Raw genomic sequence first — 23,016 nt, forward strand, 5'->3', positions numbered from 1 at the left:
CTCTTTCCACACTGTTGGCAGGTGTAAGGCTTCTCTCCAGTGTGAACTCTCACGTGCATTTGAAGTTTTCGTTTTTCATCAAAACTCCTCCCACAATGAAGGCAGGTGAAAGAGCGGTTAGATTTGGTTTTCTGAGCTCTTTTTCGTATAGAAGCCGTTTTAGACTGTGTGGCTTTTTCACCAGTTATGAAATCATGGTGTTTCTCACACTGATCTGTCTGTTCCATTTCATTCGGATCTTGATTCTCCTCTTTCAGCACCAGCAGGTCTAAAGCAAAAAAAGATAAATACAAGTTAACCACAGTTTAAAGCCACAAAGCAAAAGATGTGAAAAGCAACATAAAAGCATTTAAGGCCGGGACACACCAAGCCGACTTCAAACAACTAGCGGCCACAAAAGCCGACGGTGTTGTCTCCTTGCGTCGGCAGCATCTGGACCAAAAAGCTGCAATTGAACAAACCATACAGACTACAGCCAACTGCAAACTGACACGTACATTCTGTGCGAGAACAATTAGCTGTCTATATCAGCAGCTATCAATAATATATATTTGTCATTCAAAAGGAGAAACCGAAACAAAGATATACGAGATAAACGCAGATATACGAAAAGTAAACAAAGCAGTGCTTGCTTACCATTTTGAATATCAGTAACGTTGATAACTTTAATAATTTTAAGCGGCTCATGTTGTTATGAAAACATTCGCGTATTAGTATGATTGGGAAAGATCACGTAACATTTAAACAGCCTTCTGTCTTTACCGCCTTCATTTACGTGCTTGTTTTCATCACTTTCGCTTTAATTCTCGGGCACTGACTCGTTCGCTAAACTGAACATCCAATCAGAACTCTCACTCGTGCCGACGGCCCCGACGCCGATTCAACATGTTGAATCGGGCAAACTGCCGCCGACGAGTGGAACACACCAAACAAACTAGCCCGGGGTGCGTTTCCCAAAAGCATCGTTAGCTAACTATGGTAGTTAGTTCTATTAAAATCTATTGGTAACGACGGAACTTGCGACCATATTTGCTTTTGGGAAACGCACCCCGACCGTCGCTCGCCGTCGGCTCTTGGTGTGTCCCGGCCTATACAGGTTTTGAACAACATGAGGGTGACTAAATAATGAGAGAATTTTTATTTTTGACTGAATTGTCCCTTTAAATGAGTAGTGCAATGTAGGGCTGTGACGGTCGCCGTGACAACCGCATCACCGCGGTTGTCTACTGCCACCGGTGGTAGTGAACGTGACATCACGCACTCTATAACAAGCATAATACGAAGTTTTGTATACAAGTGTAATAGCAGTAATAGTTGCAAATTGTTTTATTTAGACTATAAGTCTATGGTAATTCACAAATGACCTCAAACGCCATACACAGCGTTTGATCCTTTAGATTGGCAGGTTTGAGCGCAGGAAAATACAGTACAGAATACAGAAACCAAATACTACATCGCCAATCTGGAGCCATCTCCATTAATGTCACCCATCCACGTTTGTACAAGTGTCTTCAAGTTCCCATGATCGCAAACGCCTGGCTGTGACGTCAGGTTTGGTGAGGCTTTCTCCAAACTGGCCAAATACAAACGAGGCAGCGATAAATGGTAGATGTTAACAAGAAATGTGGCAACGATTCCTATTTCAAAGAGAGCGTGTGCAGACGAGGAGTTAATGCGCCCGCTTGCTTGGTGGCGAAACAGTGAACCGTGTCTACACCGGACACGACACCGCAGTGTCGCAACAGGTTTAGTCTGTCTAGTACGGTGGCCGAGAAGTGCAAAACAAATCACAATTCTGAAAACAAAATAACAAATTACAAACGCAAATGCAAGTCTAAAAAACTAAATAACAATTCAGAAAACATTATAACAGCAGAGTCGTGGTAGAAAGTTCGGAGATGGTATTAAAGTAGCTCAGTTTAAATGTATTGTATGAATTGCCCTTACTATGGTCTATTGGTAACGACGGAACTTGCGACCATATTTGCTTTTGGGAAACGCACCCCGACCGTCGCTCGCCGTCGGCTCTTGGTGTGTCCCGGCCTATACAGGTTTTGAACAACATGAGGGTGACTAAATAATGAGAGAATTTTTATTTTTGACTGAATTGTCCCTTTAAATGAGTAGTGCAATGTAGGGCTGTGACGGTCGCCGTGACAACCGCATCACCGCGGTTGTCTACTGCCACCGGTGGTAGTGAACGTGACATCACGCACTCTATAACAAGCATAATACGAAGTTTTGTATACAAGTGTAATAGCAGTAATAGTTGCAAATTGTTTTATTTAGACTATAAGTCTATGGTAATTCACAAATGACCTCAAACGCCATACACAGCGTTTCCTTTAGATTGGCAGGTTTGAGCGCAGGAAAATAGTTTATTCTGCATTCAGCAAATTAATTTTGTGTTGGGCGATGGACATTGTTGGGAAACCAAATACTACATCGCCAATCTGGAGCCATCTCCATTAATGTCACCCATCCACGTTTGTACAAGTGTCTTCAAGTTCCCATGATCGCAAACGCCTGGCTGTGACGTCAGGTTTGGTGAGGCTTTCTCCAAACTGGCCAAATACAAACGAGGCAGCGATAAATGGTAGATGTTAACAAGAAATGTGGCAACGATTCCTATTTCAAAGAGAGCGTGTGCAGACGAGGAGTTAATGCGCCCGCTTGCTTGGTGGCGAAACAGTGAACCGTGTCTACACCGGACACGACACCGCAGTGTCGCAACAGGTTTAGTCTGTCTAGTACGGTGGCCGAGAAGTGCAAAACAAATCACAATTCTGAAAACAAAATAACAAATTACAAACGCAAATGCAAGTCTAAAAAACTAAATAACAATTCAGAAAACATTATAACAGCAGAGTCGTGGTAGAAAGTTCGGAGATGGTATTAAAGTAGCTCAGTTTAAATGTATTGTATGAATTGCCCTTACTATGGAATAAAAAATACGGAGTGTATATTTACATTTAGTTAAAATTTAATATCTCAACACTGCGCCACCGACGGTAGTTGGTCCATTACCACCGCGGTGGTAAACATCTGCCACCGTCACAGCCCTAGTGCAATGTGTATTCCTCACCAGCATAGTGGAACATGTGCCAGGTTCAGTGTTCTTTTAAGCAGTCTATTTAGTGCTAATTGTGCCTTTTCTTTGCCCCAGATATTCTAAAGTGTTAAGCTTCTGATGTGCCACCAGTTTCCTCTCGACACAAACTTTGATATGCTCTGCCTTCATACTTCGACTCAAGGAATGCCTTACACATCTCTGCAAAACCACCTGGAGGGGACACAAAGGATGGAAACCAATGCCAGACACCGCTTAAGTTTTACCAGCTAGGGACGTGTGCATCTGTCCTTCTCCTGAGGAACGTGCTCCTCTATGGTTGGATTTAAGGAATATTCCATATGATGTCTTTGCGCTGAATCATTTCGCCCTTGGATTGTCTGCTATACCTTCCCCATCTATAAAAGCAGTTAATGTCTAGTTTAATCTACATGTGTAGAGCTGTGTTGTGGATAAACCATTCCCTCCACTCTCTTTCTCTCTAAATTCCTCTCCTCCATCCCATTCCCCTGGCCCCTGTTGTTAGTTGTTTTGGTGGCTCTGTGATTTTATGGCAGTGGAGTAATCGTGGAGAGGCCGGGGTATCACAAGCTTATGGATTTTGATAAGAGAGGAGGAGGAGGAGGAGGAGGAAAAGGAGAGTCGGAGGAAGGAAAGAGAATGTCTAAGACTGGTGGGAGCAGGACAGGGCATGGGGGCAGCCGAGGCTCTGGGTCCAACTCTGGGGTGCTTATGGTTGGCCCTAACTTCCGAGTGGGAAAGAAGATCGGCTGTGGGAACTTTGGCGAGCTTCGACTCGGAAAAAATCTTTACACCAATGAATATGTGGCCATTAAACTGGTAAGTTACCCACAACACCACTTGATATTAGCAATTAATTGTTACTGAACTTCAGCTGCTGCCGTATTGTGTGTGTGCTGTTAAACGGTTGCATAAGAAAATAAACACGCAGTAGTTCATGACATCTAAACCTCATTAGATTAATATGCAGTGCTTGTGTTCTCTTTTGTTCACCCAGTTCCTTTTTAGACTCACACATCACCATGTAATTACTGTACTTGTACTTTTTATTCTACCACAGATATAACCTCTAAAACCTATTATTACCTATTACTAAAACCTATAGAGTTATTTTCTTCACAACACACAATTCTTTCCTAACCTGTGGTGAGAAATGTACTCTTAATGACAAAAAATTGACCTTTCGAGATAATATACATATTTCCATTAGGGATGTTCATTTTAACCGTTTAACCGGGTAACCGACGGTAATAAATTTGACCGATTAATACAATCAGTTAAACAGTTTAAAAAGTCATTTAATTATATATTTTTTCAGTAATTTATCAAAATATTTAAAACGGTTTGCTGCATGGTTAAAATACGCTACGCGTATAAAAAAATGTGTTTTTTAGGGGGGAAAAAAACAAGTCGCGTATAAGTCGCATTTTATTATTTCATTCAGAAATAGAACTAGGCTAATGCCGACGCGAAATGTTTACAAACATTATAATAAACACGGTAAACATAGCTAGTGTTAGTTCCCCTCACTCCGCAACAAATCCTTTCAATTAACAGTATTTAGAAAATAATTAAATAATTCAAAATATAAGAAGCTATAGCAATATAAACGACAAGCCAAAACGAATTCATTTAGGTTGACACGAAACTGAAACCAACATTGGGTCTCTCATTCCACACAAAATCAAATGTTTCCGTATTCGCGATGTATTTGAATGACAAATTATTATTTATTATGTACTTCACTCATGTTCCAATATCCACGTAAAACAAAATGTTTTACATCACGGCGGTACGGTGATAACACTTAACCTTAACGGCTTAACAGACTTTACTACATATTTTTTACTACATAGTTTTTTTCCATATGTTTGACTGACTGTATTTTATTATGATGAACAGGCTGCAATGTCAAGGTAGCAATGCTTAACTGTGTGGGCGCATGCGGCGCCGGCGCAATCACTTGAATTTTTTCCTTCTAACAGTGGAAGAAACTACACCTTTTAGTCATAACGATAATCGGAATTGTAAAAGGTTTGCCTTTATTTGTGTACATTCACAATAAAAACAAATCTTTGTGCTTTTGTAAAATAAGCCTAAAGAAAAATAGGATGCCGCTTTCTGCCGTCTGTTTCCTTTCGCTCAGCACAAAAATGAACCGAAACTCTGATATAGCCTAGCTTTATTATGTTTTTCTCCGCTCGCAGAAGCGATGCAGGTGCATGATGTGATGTGATGACCATGTGAATCCGCATGTTCTGTTGTTTGCTGCTTTTTGCGCATGTAAAATTAATCCCCGGGAAACAAATGTTAGTATTTTTAACGGGTCACAGACACTTACCCTTTCTAATTTAATTCAATTCTAATTTAAAATAATCTTGTCGGTTAACGGTTAACGAGCGTCGGTTGTCAGTTAATAACCGAAATGAACATCCCTAATTTCCATGCTATAGCAGTTTATCTTACAAGTGCATGAACATGCAAATATGCATGTAAAAACAATGTGCTGGACAGGAATCCTATGACTTTACCTACTTTTACTTTTATGACATACTTTTATGCTGCAAGATGTATTTCTCCTTTCCTAATCACATGTCTGATCAGTGATTTGCAGGCCCAAATGTATTTTCTGCAGTATTTTTGGGGGAAAATTTGTGGGATGGACTTAAATGTAGTAAAATGTAGGAAACTGTATGCCATGAATGAGTACTACACTCCTATTGGTAGATGAAATTCTATACCAAATTAGATTTAATAAATGCTAAAAATAGATTTTTATGAAAATAAAAATAAAATTTAACATATAAAACTACCATTCAAAACTTTGGGGTTATGAATACTTCTTGATGAAAATATATAAATTATATGTTAAAATAATTATTTTAAGTTGTCATAATATTTCACAATATTATGTTATTACTTTTTTTGATCAAATAAATGTAGCCTTGGTAAGCGTATGAGATAAAAAAAAAAACCTTACAGATGCCAAACTTTTAAATGGTAGTGAACATATTTGTTTTTTTGATTGGTCAATGTTGTAGTGTGGAAATAGTGTCTTACCCTCTCGGTTGGAAAAACGTCCAATTTTTTTCTGGTTAGTTGCTGTGCAGGCCATGCAAAAACAATTTAAAGACTTGTCCTCCATATCGATATTTTAATTGGATTTGGTTTCAAACCTGCATATCCAAAATACACAGGGAAAGATGAGTTAGTGATTTGAATATTATCTAGGGACATTTTAATAGCCACCCACATTGTTCGTGAGCAACGCCAGCCTCAATTTTCAGCATGCAAGATGTATTCTGTGAATACTCGAATTCTCACCACATTACAGAAGTCTCAAATTCACTTTTCTAATTATTACTTTTACCATGTTACCAACTGTTCTGCTTTGAAAGAAATTTGTCACTTTTATGTCGTTTAGCTCCTTGCTCTCACCTTTACAAATCCTTAATTAAATCCTTAAATGAGGTCCTTAATCACACTTACATTTGGTGATAAGAGTGAAGCAAGTGATGTATGGGTCTGTTGAAAACAGCTTCATAGGGATGCTACAACACTGATTTCAGCGCTTCATTCTGCTATGTTGTGAAGATCGAGGTACATGTCTGCCTAGTGGTGCTGACTCTGTTAAACAAGACAAATATCCTCTCTGAAGAAGCTGCATTAAGGCTGCATTACCCAATTATAGAGGGTGTCTTGATGTTGCTCTGATTTGAATATTTATTAGTGAAAACTCATGCTGGAAACACATGATAAAAAAAGAATAAACCTGTTGTACTCCTCACTCTCCACTGCTGGGTATTTCATACATCCTGTGGCCTTTATGCAATCTGTTTGTTTTTATTTATTTATATATTTATTTGGCTCTTCCATTCTGCCTCCTGCTTAGTAGCGCTTTCCTCCTCATGCTCAGAGCTGCTGGTGCCACAGATGACTCAACCCTGGATCCTGCGCTTAACTGAACACACACGCGCACATTCTCTCACTTACATTATTTATGTAAAAACTGGCATTCAGCTAAATGGACCACCTCATAGTGATTGCTTAGTGATGGCATAACCTGAGCATGCCTAGCAATATCCTAATGATAGAAGTCACATATTAGTTGTCTTTGCCACTCCCTTAAAAGAATATTTGCTTAAATATAAAGATTCACCACAATATATGTACACCTAATTAGTACCACGTCAGTTATCCATCTATAATTTACTGCTTTAATGCTGAAGCAACGTTAATAACTGGCTTTTTATTGCTACTTAAGATACTATACTACAAATACTAATTATGTTACTTTTGCTCTTTCATAGGAGCCAATCAAATCCAGAGCACCCCAGCTCCATCTCGAGTACAGGTTTTATAAACAGTTGGGGAACTCAGGTAAGCAATAAGCTGTACCTCTGTCTATTTTTCTCTTGTTATCCACCACACACTTTCTGTTTAGCACCCATATTCACACCACAGTTTGGGGCCATTTTCTTTGTTGTAGAGCTCATGCTGTCCACATCCTATTTACAATTGTGAGTTGCTTTTAGCCCATCCTGTCCACATCCTCTTTTCAGCACAGATGATGAGTTTAATCAGCACAAGCTGTGGTTCCTGTGCATCGATTGCTCTATTTGCTCTGTTCTTTTCAGACAACTTTTGATAAGACTTGCAGGACAGAAAGAGGCTAACTTCAAAGGTGTGAAAGGTTAACCTATAGCTTATTTCAACATTCGGTCAAAGAATGCCTATTAAGGCTCTGATGAAATAAAGCCTACAGTTGCTGGTTGAAGCATTCATCTCTCACTACTGTTGAGCCAGAGATCTCTGTTCCCAGCATTAAGGCCTCAGATCCTTTTTATTCTGCTATGCATTTTTCATGAGGGGAGCTTTAGAAAAACATGACACTGTACACTTCCATATTCACTCTTTCTTCTGAGCTGAAGTTGTATTGTGGATCTATTTATGTGTGTGTTCGTGGTTTCTCAGGTAGTGTTTTTGTGATTGTTGTCGAAGGTACTGTGAGATTGACTGGAGTCAAAAGCCAGACTAGGACTTGGAGATATTGATAAAAATCTAACAATGTTTAATATGTATCTGTTTACATATAGTTCTTTTTTTTAAAGTCCTTTTTTTCCCAAACGACCATTGTTGTAAGCTAGATTTAATTTTAAAGTAGATGAATTTTTAATTTTTAATGCTATAGAATTTATTAGGTAATGTTTTCACTTCTTCTGTGAACATTATTGATTGTTGATGCAAATTGTGCGTTCAGCTGATTAATTGAAATGGACAGTTTGGAATAACTGGTTATCCGTTAGCCCAAACAATTTAAGCTTCCCAACTCTGCTCCTGAGGTAAATGAGAGAGATTTAAATTAGTGGTTATTACGGTTTTTCAGCCACAAATTGGTTCGTTTTTCAGATCAGCAATAAAAGAAAAAATATTTCAATTTTAATATTGCTTTCCATTTATTAAGCTAAGTAGTATTTCTTCGATGCCGCAGTAAAAACTACTAGCCTAGCTAAGAAAATTCAAACGTGATTAAAGATACAAGTGAACAGCCAGTAAAAGTGAGAACAAATACACAAATTACAATCATACATAAATACCACAGAACAATGTTACAAATAAAATAAGGTCAGTATTCAGGTAAAGAAATGTAAAAATTAAGTGTAAAATAACACTGCATAGTGTTCACTGTATAAATTAAATATAGATTAATCTCTGTCAAAGCTGTGTTTTGTTGTTTGATGAGCATTAATGACAGCAGCAGTTATTTATAGGCTGTTGTCCTTTTAAGACCTGATGCACGGATCCAATATAATGATACACATCTGATTTCTTTCTCAGCTGTTCTCATTCACTTAAGACGTAACTGACTGCATTTACCAGAATGATTGTCGAGATCAGTATGTTGTCATAATTTCATGTGTATATGTGTCTGTTCAAATGCAAGGAGATATGAAAGAGAATTCAGTTTCTCTAAACCGCACATCTAAATGTGCACATAGAAAACAGCTTGTGAGTAACGAAACAAGTTCCTTTTGCCTTTTCTTGCTAGAATGGTTTAAAATCGCTTGTGTGTGTAAACTAGGGATGTACATTTCGGTTATTTTTCCTAACCGACAACCGACTCTCATTAACCGATTGTTAACCGTTAACTGTCAAGATAAATTAGAAAGGATAAGTGTCTGTGACCCGTTAAAAATACTAACATTTGTTTCCCGGGGATTAATTTTACATGCGCAAAAAGCAGCAAACAACAGAACATGAGGATTCACATGGTCATCACATCACGCACCTGCAGCACTTCTGGCACTTCTGCAGCCTATAGCCTATATAACGAATAAATAGGCCTATACGAGAAACATATATATATATTGGATATTGGAACGTGTGTGAAATACATAATAAATAATAATTTGCCATTCAAATACATTGCGAATATGGAAACATTTGATTTTGTGTGGAATTAGAGTCCCAATGTTGGTTTGTTTCGTTTTAGCCTAAATGAATTTATTTTGGCTTGTCGTTTATATTGCTATAGCTTCTTATTTTTAATTATTGTTCTTTTCTAAATACTGTTAATTGAAAGGATTTGTTGTGGAGTGAGGGGAACTACAATAGCCTAGCTATGCTTACAGTGTTTATTATAATGTTTGTAAACATTTCGCGTCGGCATTAGGCCTATTTCTGAATGAAATAATAAAATGCGCCTTATACGCGACTTGTGTTTTTTCCCCCCCTAAAAAAAACAACAAATTTTTTATATGCGTAGCGTATTTTAACCATGCAGCAAACCTTTTTAAATATTTTGATAAATTACTGAAAAAATAAATAATTAAATGAATTTTTAAACCGTTTAACTCATTGTATTAATCGGTCAAAATTCTTACGGTCGGTTAACCGGCTAAACGGTTAAAATGAACATCCCTAGTGTAAACACGTACAAATGATAAACTATCATTCTATTATGGTTGCATTTTGCAATTAATCTGCGGATCACATGCGTGCCAAACTATGGGGCTTGGTCCGTACGGATCACGGATCAACTACGATCTGTTCAACCTCTAATTTAAATAGCTTTTGTTTAACACTGTCAAGCTGTAGTCATGAAGCACAAAAGTTTGCGTGAAACTAGTGTGTAAGAAACACAAAGTATTCACAATGTTCATATATGCCTAATAGATTTCCCAGCCCAATACCTATCATACACAAAAATGTAGCGTATATCAGGATGTCTTAAAATAGATTCATGCCTACCTCATATGACCTGATAATTACATCTAAGAATGCCGAACATCACATAACAAAAGATGATTGTTCCTTGTCTTTATGTAATCCTATTATGTAATCTGATTTTAGTTAATGCTGTGCTAAATTGCCAGTTTGTACTTATATTTCAGAACTCTGTGGATCTGTTTTCTAACTGCATATATTCGTTTGTGTTCAGAGGGTGTTCCTCAGGTGTACTACTTTGGGCCTTGTGGGAAATACAATGCCATGGTGCTGGAGCTGCTGGGCCCCAGTCTGGAGGACCTGTTTGACCTCTGCGACAGAACCTTTTCCCTCAAGACCGTCCTGATGATCGCAATTCAGCTGGTCAGTGTGATCTCTCATTCATATGAGACAAAGACGTTAAAAAAAAAGATTGGTTCCAACATATAGCCTACATCTATCACAGATCACTCGGATGGAGTATGTGCACACAAGAAGTCTGATCTACAGGGACGTTAAGCCCGAGAACTTTTTGGTGGGTCGGCCAGGGACCAAGAGGCAACATACAATCCACATCATCATTTTGATAAATTACTGAAAAAATAAATAATTAAATGAATTTTTAAACCGTTTAACTCATTGTATTAATCGGTCAAAATTCTTACGGTCGGTTAACCGGCTAAACGGTTAAAATGAACATCCCTAGTGTAAACACGTACAAATGATAAACTATCATTCTATTATGGTTGCATTTTGCAATTAATCTGCGGATCACATGCGTGCCAAACTATGGGGCTTGGTCCGTACGGATCACGGATCAACTACGATCTGTTCAACCTCTAATTTAAATAGCTTTTGTTTAACACTGTCAAGCTGTAGTCATGAAGCACAAAAGTTTGCGTGAAACTAGTGTGTAAGAAACACAAAGTATTCACAATGTTCATATATGCCTAATAGATTTCCCAGCCCAATACCTATCATACACAAAAATGTAGCGTATATCAGGATGTCTTAAAATAGATTCATGCCTACCTCATATGACCTGATAATTACATCTAAGAATGCCGAACATCACATAACAAAAGATGATTGTTCCTTGTCTTTATGTAATCCTATTATGTAATCTGATTTTAGTTAATGCTGTGCTAAATTGCCAGTTTGTACTTATATTTCAGAACTCTGTGGATCTGTTTTCTAACTGCATATATTCGTTTGTGTTCAGAGGGTGTTCCTCAGGTGTACTACTTTGGGCCTTGTGGGAAATACAATGCCATGGTGCTGGAGCTGCTGGGCCCCAGTCTGGAGGACCTGTTTGACCTCTGCGACAGAACCTTTTCCCTCAAGACCGTCCTGATGATCGCAATTCAGCTGGTCAGTGTGATCTCTCATTCATATGAGACAAAGACGTTAAAAAAAAAGATTGGTTCCAACATATAGCCTACATCTATCACAGATCACTCGGATGGAGTATGTGCACACAAGAAGTCTGATCTACAGGGACGTTAAGCCCGAGAACTTTTTGGTGGGTCGGCCAGGGACCAAGAGGCAACATACGATCCACATCATCGACTTTGGGCTTGCCAAAGAATACATCGACCCTGAGACCAAAAAACACATCCCTTACAGGGAGCACAAGAGCTTAACAGGGACAGCTCGCTACATGAGCATCAACACACACCTGGGGAAGGGTAAGAGCCACACACAGAAAGTGTGGAAAGATTCGCTCTGTTAGGGCTTAGGAAGGGCTATTAGAATTTCATGGGGGATAAAGACTAAAGTACACCTTAAATCCTAGCTTAGCTGTTAGTGACACAAATCTCTACATGCTCAGCCACAGAACTTAGATTTAATGATGCATTGGTGAGATGCAGGTGCTTTTTTTGGCTCAGGATTTTGCACTGGTTTAGATTTTTATGCTAAATGCATACAATCATTTTGTGCAGTGAATTAAGACTCGTGACTGACTGATTCTAGTGGTTTCATAATTTTGCATGTCTTTTTATCTTGCAGAGCAAAGCAGGCGGGACGATTTGGAGGCGCTGGGTCATATGTTTATGTACTTTCTACGAGGCAGTCTGCCCTGGCAAGGTTTAAAGGTATTGTTGTAGGTGGTTTGCTGCTTTCATGCATTTTGATTTAGGAGTTTGTTTTTTCGAAAACAAATATTAACTGTGAAAATGATACCGTTTTAGAAAAATGCAGTTTGTTTTATTCTGTTACATTTCTTTGAATATCTTAAAGCACAGCTTATGTGTCAGTTCTACAAATAAACATTGAGACTCCAAATAAGGTAAAATAAAAATCTATAGCTAGAGTTTCCCCTCCATTCAATTGTCTCATTCTCTTAACTGTGTTTTGATGCTATCTTTCAGGTTTTAGAGTCTTATCTCACTCAGCTAAGGTCTGAAACAGTAATGAGCCCCACTATCTGTCACTATCATGGAAAGTCAGCAGAATAACCAATAGCTATACAGCCTTGATAAGCTGACCTATTTAGAAGACTAAAAAAACAGATCTTTAAAAATGCTTTTTCTGGTTTATAGGAGGAAAGAAAAGACTGAAATCCTTGTATCTTTCCTGTTGAATGAAACATACTAATCATTAGGGGTGGGGGAAAAAGTCGATACAGCATAGTATCGCGATATTTTCCGCGGCAATACTGTATCGATTCACGGACGCCAAGTATCGATCTTTTATTATACTATTTGGTAGAATAATTAAATCAATTTATTTACAATCCACTAGATGGTGGTGTTGAGTTTTTTTTCTGGTGAGGTCAGCTGGGTCACCTTCAGCATGCAGTAAGTTAGTAAAATAAAGAGGGCGGCATCACGGAAAGTTATCAGGAAAGCCCCGTCCGCGTTTAAATCGGCTGTATGGACTTACTTCGGATTTGTAAACAAGGAAGGGATGCAAGTAGGGATGCACCCAAAATATAGGCTACATATAATAATAATAATAATAATAATAATAATATATATGGCGCGCCGCGTCGTGCCCCGCCCCGCAGTGTTCAGCGCGCATGTTTAACTCTCCTCGTCACTGCGCGGTTTGACGCTCCGCTCAATATTCTGATCTATGAATGTGCGTTCCGCTCGTGTACCGCTCATGCTCACCGGAAAAGCAAAGTCAGCTCAAATAACGCGCCGACAGGAAATTTCTATGCAGTATACTTGTTTCCGATTTGCAGTAGCGCTACTGTGCTGTAACATGGTGTAGGCTAGTTCAGCTGTACTGGGCAACGCTGCTAAAATAATGCTACCTTCAGTGACGCTATGCTCTGCTATGCTCTGCTCATATGCTCTTATAATAATAGCTTTGTAGGACTATCAGGGCAGGACTTACGGGGCCGGGGGACCCTGGGCTTGAGGTTATGTTTGGGCCCCATTCCTATACTACAAATGCCCTCAACTAGAACATTATTAAGGAGTAACACAAAATACACAAAAATTTAAATATGCTTTCAGGTTCATATACTGTATACAATTAATAGGCAACATGTCTAGTCAAAGTTTAGATGTAATATTAAATAGTCACTATAATACAATAAACAGGATGTGATCTCTCAGTTGAGAGATCAAAACCCTGAAATAACACTGAGCAGAAAAAACCAAAGAGATGTATTATGAAAATGTATTGTCATATCTGAGTCCTTTTATGTCAGATTCTTACATTTAATAAATTCAATCTGAATAAAAAAACATGTTGGCTATTAACAATAAAATGAAATCACTATAAACAAAATCCATAGATGGATTTTTCCGTTTTGGCCCAGAATTTTAATTTCGGTGCATCCCTAGATGTAAGACTTGCATGTTTTATTTAATATAATTTAAATTGAACAGTAATTTACTTTCAAATGCCCCAATTGCTGAAGGGTCTGCACAACTTTTTAGTACAATTTCAAGTTGCACTGTTCAAAATACCTGTAGTAGCACACAGCAGTGCATACCTGTTTACATTTAATTAAGGTGGACTAGATTAGACTAATACAAATAGTTGAGTTTGCCAGGTGCATACAACATTTATGACAGGCTTTCATGAAAGTGTTGGTCACTTTGTCTGCTTGACAATCCCATTTTGCACTGCAACAATAAAACTGAAGTGAGATAAACAAACTGAGAAATGTTTCTTTTTAGTTAAAACAGATGTTGTCAAAGTTTTCCTTTGGGGACATAATTTGAAGTTGGAAAAAGGTAATAAATTGCAATATATCGCAGAATATCGCAATATATTTAAAATCGCAACAATATTGTACCGTGACACAAGTATCGTGATAATATCGTATCGTGAGGCCTCTGGTGATTCCCACCCCTACTAATCATAATCCGTCTTATTACAGGGTTCCCACTATAATGGAAAATATGGAAATATCAAGGAAGAATCATATATGAAAAAGTAGTCATTAATTCTAAAGTAGTCTTATTAATTCTAAGTAAATTTAAAAGTAAATTTCATGAAAGTGTCAGCTCTAAAATATTCTGTTGGCTAGAAATTCTGAGCTCAGTCTTTATAGGATAAGGACTTTAAATGAAGTTTTCCAATCTTTCCACTTAAATCCCAAAGTATACTTTTGATGACGAAAATTGCGTCACAAAGAAAGCTTTCTTCATGACGCAATTTTCATCATCAAAAGTGTCACAGTACAACAGCGCAGACTACTAGGTAGTTCTGCGCATGTGTCAAACTTAAGTGTAATTATTCTGACTGTTTGAGTTTTATTAAAATTATCCATTGGTCTTCCATAGTAGCATACATTTAGATCATAACCAGTTAAAACCACACATGTAGCACCTCAGTACCATGGTAAAAATTGAACTATATGGTTTCTAAATATTTGTATGAAAAACAGTAGTCTAAATACATTTAATATAAATGTACAAACACTGTAGGTTATTCACAGAAAATAGTGTAATTATATTCTATTACTCATTTGATACATGTTAACATTAATAATATAATAAAATTTGATATGAGTATCCCACATTTCTGCCACAACCCATAGTGCAGTTAGTGTTACTACAGTAAATCTATGGTAAATGATGGTGATTTGTAGATTAAAAACCCTTCTGACTGTCGTTTTGCGCACAGTGTCTCTACTGTTTGTCAGTGCTGTTTAATGCCTAAACATTATATCGAACATTTATTGAACTTGTTTTCATTTTATTGAGGAAAATTAAATCACAATCATTTTCGTTTAATTGCATAGCCCTACTTTCAGTGCACTACATGTTAACTACATGGGTTTAATGTTAGGCTCAGGGGTAGTACCTATTACCCAGTTATTGCAATTACTGTAGTAAGTACATAGTATGTGCTAATGCTAATAGTATAAAAGATAGCAATATTTCTTCATGGATTCCCAAAATGTTGTTATTTTTGTTGTGTCCCGTTTCATTCATTAAGGCTGACACACTGAAGGAGGGCTATCAGAAAATTGGAGATACCAAAAGGGCAACCCCTATAGAAGTGCTCTGTGAGAGTTTCCCTGGTAAGCCGATTCTTTTTCAAATGGCCACATATCTTGTGTTCTCATCTCCAGTGCATTGCCTTAACTTTGACATCCTTTCATAGAAGAAATGGCCACCTACCTGCGCTATGTGCGGAGACTGGATTTCTTTGAAAAACCGGATTACGACTACTTGAGAAAACTCTTTACAGACCTCTTTGACAGAAATGGCTATGTCTTTGACTATGAATATGACTGGGTCGGCAAACCGCTGGTGAGTCTAATTGGATGTCATATCAAAAACCACTTGTATATGATATAACCAAGTACATGGATGTTGAGTTTCCTTTGTGTCTACACAGCCGACTCCAATAGGACCCATGCCTAGTGACACACCTCTGCAGCCCAGCAGCAGAGACAAAGCACAAGCACAGACCAAAAACCAGGTGGGATAAGAGTCACTATACTCTTAATGCTTTTGTAAATTACACACATTACTTTTTTGTGCAATTTAATGTTGCTTTCGTCAACGAAAATTATGACTAAATATCGTCGTCATTATTTCGTCTCGTTTAGTCACGTTACTATTATTATTTTGCAGTATTTCTGTTTCCTGTGTCTCACTTCAGGGGCTGCATCAGGTCGCACTGCGCAGACGCAGGGAGTATGAACGTGACTAAAACTAATAAAAACTAAAATGACAGCTTCACACAAAGACTAGACTAAAACTAAAATTAAAACAGGCTGCCAAAAACAACACTAGTGCAATTTCACAGTATATGGTCAAGTGTTAAGTTGCAGATCAATTGCTTTGAGTGCCACTTCAAAATAAAATGAAGGAATTATTTATTTATTTAATAATGAATAATAATTTATTATAATGTTTTTAATTAATGAAACAAGATTGTTCAAACTGATTAATATCCATATTTAAAACGGTTTAATTAACCATGATTTATATTTTGTAATGAATAATTTTTATTTTCTAATTTAATCGTGTGAACTGCACATTGGCATTTTTGAAACTCAGTTACTTCAGTCATTTAAAAATGATTTATTAATGTATTGTTAATTTCACTTTTTTTAACATTAATTGAAATGTATTTATTTGTTAATATGACAAAATAATTTTAGTTTACATTTTATTATTGATTTCTTTATTTTATATGATAATATTTATTATATTTGACATTTCACTTTCAGTTTTACAGTCAACTCCTTGTTGATGTAAAAGAGGAAGAATGGGCCACAGTTATTACTTTTAAGTACCAGCTTCCCTTTTTTTTATTTTTTATTTCTTTGGTTATTTTTGGAGAAACATTGCTTCATGCAGTGTAATTTTTTTTTATAATGTTATCTCAATGTTTTATGATTCTCTTTTAAACCATGCCAAAAGTTTTTTTTGTTTCACTCATCAACAATCCCAAGACAACTTCCTGCAGCCAGAGTAGTTTTTGCTAGTCTGAAGATCTGTTATTTCCTCAAAAGCTGTCATTCTTTTAGACAGTGGTATTTCCATGTCTTGATCACAGTCCCTTACTTAGATAAATGAAGTCCGCTACATTCTAAGTTTGATATGATCGGCTAGAGCTGTTTGTGAAAGATAAGAGCTTAGCTTCCCTCTCCATCTCTGCATGTCGCGTGCTGTCTTGTTTTTTCACTCACACTTTTATTTCCACCTCTATCCTGTTAGCTAGAGTAGTCTGCTTGTGCATGGAAGGCGTTCCTCTTTAAACTCGTTCTGTTCTTTTTTTCTTTACACCCTCACCTCTTTTCAAAAACATCTCATGCCCTTTGCCACCCCCCACCCCCTTCCCCCATCGCTGTCATGCCAGTCTCCAGAACCTAAAGGAAGTGAGTCCCAGCCCACTCCCATGACCAACAGGGAGCTCCTGGGGTCGCACCTCACGGCCGATAGGCTGGGGGGCTCTGTCCAGGTACTGGGTGTTTGCGCAGTACTGCATGCCCTTGGTGTCGATCTCTTCCTTTCTCTGTTCTTGTCTTTCTGTTCCTTTCATCCTCTCACTCAAGACACTTCTATCCATTTTCCAACTGTGAACACTTAAATGGTCGTTTTGTCTAATCACATCACACATCACTTGCATGCTTTTGATGGTTAGGCTTGGGATCTGGTGACTTCAGTGTGAAAATACTGCTTGTATTGTATTTAAGTAGCTAAACAAGACAAATGGATGTTTGTTTGTGAACTTCTAGTTATGCAGGGTGTACATTTTTCATTTGAAATATGTTAGTCCCAAGATTTCTAACTAAACTCATTTTCTGTGTTGGCGTATTTCCATATCTAAGTAAGCACTGTTCTTTCATTTTACATTTCCCTACATTCTTCTTAACCTTCCCTGGTTGGTGCTAAGCAACCTGATTTTTGAACAGTTTATTCAGTTTAATTATTTTAAAAAAGTGTCCTTAATAGGTTACTAAGCCCCAACCCTTGTTACATGAACTGTAAAATATGAAGTGCAAGTTAGATGAAATAAATTCCAGTGTGTACCGTGGTTTTGTGTTGTTATTCATCTTTGCTGATCTGTATTAAAAACTCATTGCCTGCTGCCTTAAATTAATGTTCAGGTTATGAGCTCAACCAACGGAGAAGTGAATACAGATGATCCCACGGCGGGACACTCCAACGCTCCCATAACTGCTCCTGCTGAGGTAGAGGTGGCCGATGATACAAAGTAAGTACAATTTTTAAAAAACCATAAATGCCCAAATTTCCCCCACAAATGTTTTCTTTTTAATTATTTGCATGGTATTCCATACTGTGCAGTTTTCTTTGCCTATTTTTAGTGTATTCAATAAAAAAAAAAACTGCAAAGATTTGCCCACCAGCCACTAAGGGTGCAGTGTACAGTCAAAGAAAAATATAGGTTTTGGTTTCATTACTAGGAATCAATTATCAGTTTATTAATTCTTATATTAAATCAGTGTTTTTATTGTTAACTGCAACTATTTTTTGTAATTGAAATATAAATATAAGATTAAAAAAAACTTTAAAAAGGTTTTAAATAATTAATTAAAATGTTTCCTTGGCAACTAACTGAATTACAATAAGCTTAAGTAGTAAAATTACTAAAAATGAAATAAATTGATGCTATATATAAATAAAAAACCGATAACACTACAATAAGGTTCATTAGTTAACTACATTAGTTAACATTAACTAATAATGAACAATACTTCTACAGTGTTTATTAATCTTAGTTAATGTTAATTTCAGCATTTACTAATGCATTATTAAAATCACAAGTTTGTATGTTTGTTAACATTAGTCAATGCACTGTGAACTAACAACAATGAACGACTGTATTTTTATTAACTAACATTAACAAAGATTAAAAAAGAGTGGTATAAATGTTGCGTTCATTGTTCTTGTTACATTACAAGACAGTCATTGTTACATTAACTAATGTTAACGAATGACACCTTATTGTAAAGTGTTATCATAAAGGCTTTAAGAAGCAGATAAACATCAAATTTTCATTTTTGGGTAAACTATCCCTTTAATAAATATATTGTTCGTTTATGTTAGTTAATACTAGGGCTGGGTGATATGGCAAAAAAAAAAATCTCAATTAATATTTTGTTTCCAGAGCGTTTAACCGATTCTCGATTTTTACTATTTTTACGATTCTGTGTGAATGGCACCTAGCCATATATTCTAATTACAGTCCCTTACAGAGCGCATCACACATGAGCAGTTAATCATGTGCGCCGACATGCGGTTGGATCATTCTTTTCTCATTACTGTTATTGGCATTTTGTGAAAGTGTCTAATTCTTACATTTGGTAATATTTCTATTCAAAATTGCAATTCCTCAATTTATAAAAAAATAAAATCATGGCAAAACATTGCATTTGAATTAATCGATAAAATCGGAAAAAGCGCCCAGCCCTAGTTAATACATTAAAGGGTTAGTTCACCCAAAAATTCTCACTCTCGTGTTGTTCGAAACCCGTAAGACCTTCGTTCATCTTCAGAACACAATTTAAGATTTAAATTGGTACTGTCGTGAACGCGTGTTCACGACAGTACCATGACGCGAGCATGTGGCGGCGCCGGGGCTGACCCAGATCCGGCGTGATGATGTAATTACGCTGGATCTGGGTCAGCGTCGCCACACGCTCGCGTCGTGGTACTGTTGTGAACGCGTGTCCAAAGTGACACAGTAGAGACGAAAATGTGGAATAAAGTCGTTATTTTTGTTTTCTTTGCGCAAAAAAGTATTCTCGTAGCTTCGTAACTTTACAGTTGAACCACTGATGTCACACGGACTACTTTGTCGATCATCTTGGTTCTTTTTTGGACCTTGAACATGGTAGTTACCTTGCAGTCTATGGGAGGGTCAGAGAGCCCTCGTATTTCATCAAAAATATCTTAAATTGTGTTCCGAAGATGAACGAAGGTCTTACGGGTTTGGAACAAGTAATTAATGACAGAATTTTCATTTTTGGGTGAACTAACACACTAACTAATGATAACAAATGACACATTGTAAAGTGCTACCAAAAAGAAACTAAAGAAATAAGCACATAAATTTACTCGAATTAAAATGAAAACTACAAATAAAAGTAACTTTTATTTTAAATAATTTAACAATTTATAAATATTATAATAGTCCGATATAAATACAAAAAGAACATGCATCACTTACATTTATATTTTTTTTCAATATTTTAAAATAATATATGCAATACCACATGGCAAGTTTACTTGTAGTGTACTTGTATGCCATCTATAGTTGCCCAAAAAGGATGGTAAATAAGAAAACAATGCTGGAGCATGTGGAAACTGTAGTTGCCATGGGTCTTAAATGGTTCGAAACATTGTTACAGCATTGTTTTGGTTACATAAGCACCAGTTACATATAATTGTGCAGTCTAATCCCATGCTAACATTAGGAGACATTTGGGCCTTTCTTTGTCCTGCTGGGTTTTTAAAATTTGCTTTCAACTGCCTTACTTGGACTGTGTTTATCGAGTTTGAGAATAAAGGGAGGAGATTGCAAAACCGTTTTCAACTCCTTCGCTCTTTTCAGGTGCTGTTGTTTTTTCAAGAGGAGGAAGAGGAAAGCGCTCCAGCGGCACAAGTGAGGAGGAACATCTTTAAAAACGTTAAGATCACGGGTGCGTTTAAAGTAAAAAATAAAAGCAAAGGACTTGAGCTGAAACGTGGAGCTCCACCTCAGAACAGAAACTCACTGCCTCACTTTTGGCATCTGCTCAGAGGACACACCTCAGTACTCTGGGCTCTGACACTCTTTGTAAGGAAACAATTCAGTGGAACAAATAAATATATTTGTACAATGCGGGACACCAGAAGAGACCTCAGTGGTCAGAAATAAGATGATATATGATATGTGACAAACCCAGATGGACTGTTTAAACTTGTATTTTAGATGACATGCAAAACCATTATTTGAGAACTAAAAGGCAACCAGACTCACGCTTACACACAGACATCCGTTCACTTTGGCACACTGGCTGGATGAGTGAGTGATGTGCTCCATGGTGATTTTGTTTTTTTATGGGATCAAAGTAAGTGGGGAGAGACTGCTGACTGACGTATGGAGAAAAGCACACCGGATTCAGACAACCTTATGTAAATTCTGTCGTTCCTTTTTGTTTGTGTAATTTAAAATGTTTTGAAGATCTGCTCTCCCAGTTTTACTCATGTTGTAGAATGTGTGAACATTTTTTAACCGCTTTTAGTGTTTCTTTATTTTCTCTTCTTTTGCTTTTTTTTACTTCCTCTTTGTTCCTGTCAGTGTCGATGTGGATGATGATGATGATGATGTTGTAGCACAGTGGCTGGTCTCAGGTACTGTGGGAGACGGAGAGAAATGCATTGGATCTCTCCTCTGTGAATTGCACTTTTGGGGGGATAAAGCAAAGCGTTTGACATTTCTGGCATTGAAATGAATAGGAAACAGGAAATAAAGGCAGACGTGGGATCATTTATACAGCAGGTTGGTCGCTCCCAAAGGGACAAAAGTGATTCTCTCAGTCAAAATTGTGCATTTTTTGTATTTCGCATTAGATTAAGTTACCTGGGAATCATAGTTTGTGCCTTTCCAAGTAAAACTTTTAACACTAATGTGCCCCTCTCTACAATTCCTATCCAGGTGAGGTGTCCATGGCCCTCTCAGATTGTTTGTTCTCTAGCGTGCGCTCCATGCCAGTCTAATGGAGCCTGTTGGCATTTCTCAGATTTCTTTTCACTGTTGTAAAGTGCATCAGCAAAGCTCCATGAAGACGTGAGTCTGTGGGTTTATACGCAGTAACAGAGGTTGCCTATCAGAATAAGGATGTGTATTGATTTACATACCTATTAAATGTTGCTTTTCTTCTATGCCTCATAAGATGTTACATGTTGTGTCTGTGCACAATCACTGTTTTGAGTTTCTGGTTGAGGTTAATTCTTGCAGTTATTTCAGAAAAAGCAACCGTTATTTCAGTACAGTCAATATCACGTGACCATACAGAGGCAGTTGCAGGGAATCACCAGGATGCGGTGCCATAGAACACATCTGGGGCTACAGGGCAAGGGCCTTAACTTTTATTGCACATGAAAGTAGGTGTCACACCCTTGTAGTTTATTGTACAGTGCTACAGCAGGACATTTTTACACTTTCAAATGACTTTTTCCCCCTAATTTCTTAGATACAGCAGAGCCAACTAATTATGACATCCTATGATCCTGTTTTCAATCATTAACATTTTTATTACAAAGTCAAGAACCATGAATGGACTGTTTTTAGATATAGTGAAGAGCAGTGGTTCTCAACCAGTTATTCATGATTTACTGGACAAGGGTTAAGAATAAGGATTTTTTTATTATTATTTTTTTGCTCCATTTCTTACTGATAAAATATTTTAGAGCTTGAAATAACTAGAAAAATATGTATTTATAAAAATGTCTATGAAGTTATGTGATTGTATTAATTTACATGACTAGAAGGGTCTAGAATTTACACTTTTAAAATCAGGCTACCTCATATATCCAGGTTTTTCAAAACGGTGAAAATTCAGTTTTTTTAAAGAAATAAAAACGGTCATTGAAGGGATGAATTAAAGGCATAGTTCACCCAAAAATGAGAATTCTGTCATTTTTGCTCACCCTCATGTCGTTCCAAACATGTATGACTTAACTTCTGCGGAAAACAAAAGAGATAATTTGAAGAATGTTGGTAACCAAACAGTTTTGGTTCCCATTCCCATGGAAGTCAACAGGAACCAAGAAGTCATACCGATT

General features: G+C 37.2%; 1 protein-coding gene across 2 annotated transcripts; it reads left to right on the top strand.

The window, feature by feature from the left end:
- Window positions 1–3,134: 3,134 nt before the first annotated feature.
- Window positions 3,135–22,113, top strand: LOC107693732 (casein kinase I-like). Of its 2 annotated transcripts, XM_016493233.1 has the most exons (11): window positions 3,135–3,910; window positions 7,402–7,471; window positions 10,533–10,681; window positions 11,751–11,985; window positions 12,308–12,393; window positions 15,704–15,788; window positions 15,872–16,020; window positions 16,109–16,192; window positions 17,582–17,683; window positions 18,333–18,439; window positions 20,801–22,113. In XM_016493233.1, exons 1-11 carry the CDS (start codon window positions 3,665–3,667, stop codon window positions 20,853–20,855), a joined length of 1,368 nt encoding a protein of 455 aa, XP_016348719.1. In that variant the 5' UTR covers window positions 3,135–3,664; the 3' UTR covers window positions 20,856–22,113. The 2 variants fall into 2 exon arrangements, with proteins under 2 accessions (XP_016348719.1, XP_016348720.1); XM_016493234.1 differs by lacking the exon at window positions 17,582–17,683 and having other exon boundaries at window positions 3,136–3,910.
- The last annotated feature ends 903 nt before the right edge of the window (window positions 22,114–23,016 follow it).

The sequence above is a fragment of the Sinocyclocheilus anshuiensis genome, unplaced genomic scaffold (assembly GCF_001515605.1).
Source record: "Sinocyclocheilus anshuiensis isolate Anshui unplaced genomic scaffold, SAMN03320099.WGS_v1.1 scaffold1472, whole genome shotgun sequence".
Lineage (NCBI taxonomy): Eukaryota > Metazoa > Chordata > Actinopteri > Cypriniformes > Cyprinidae > Sinocyclocheilus > Sinocyclocheilus anshuiensis.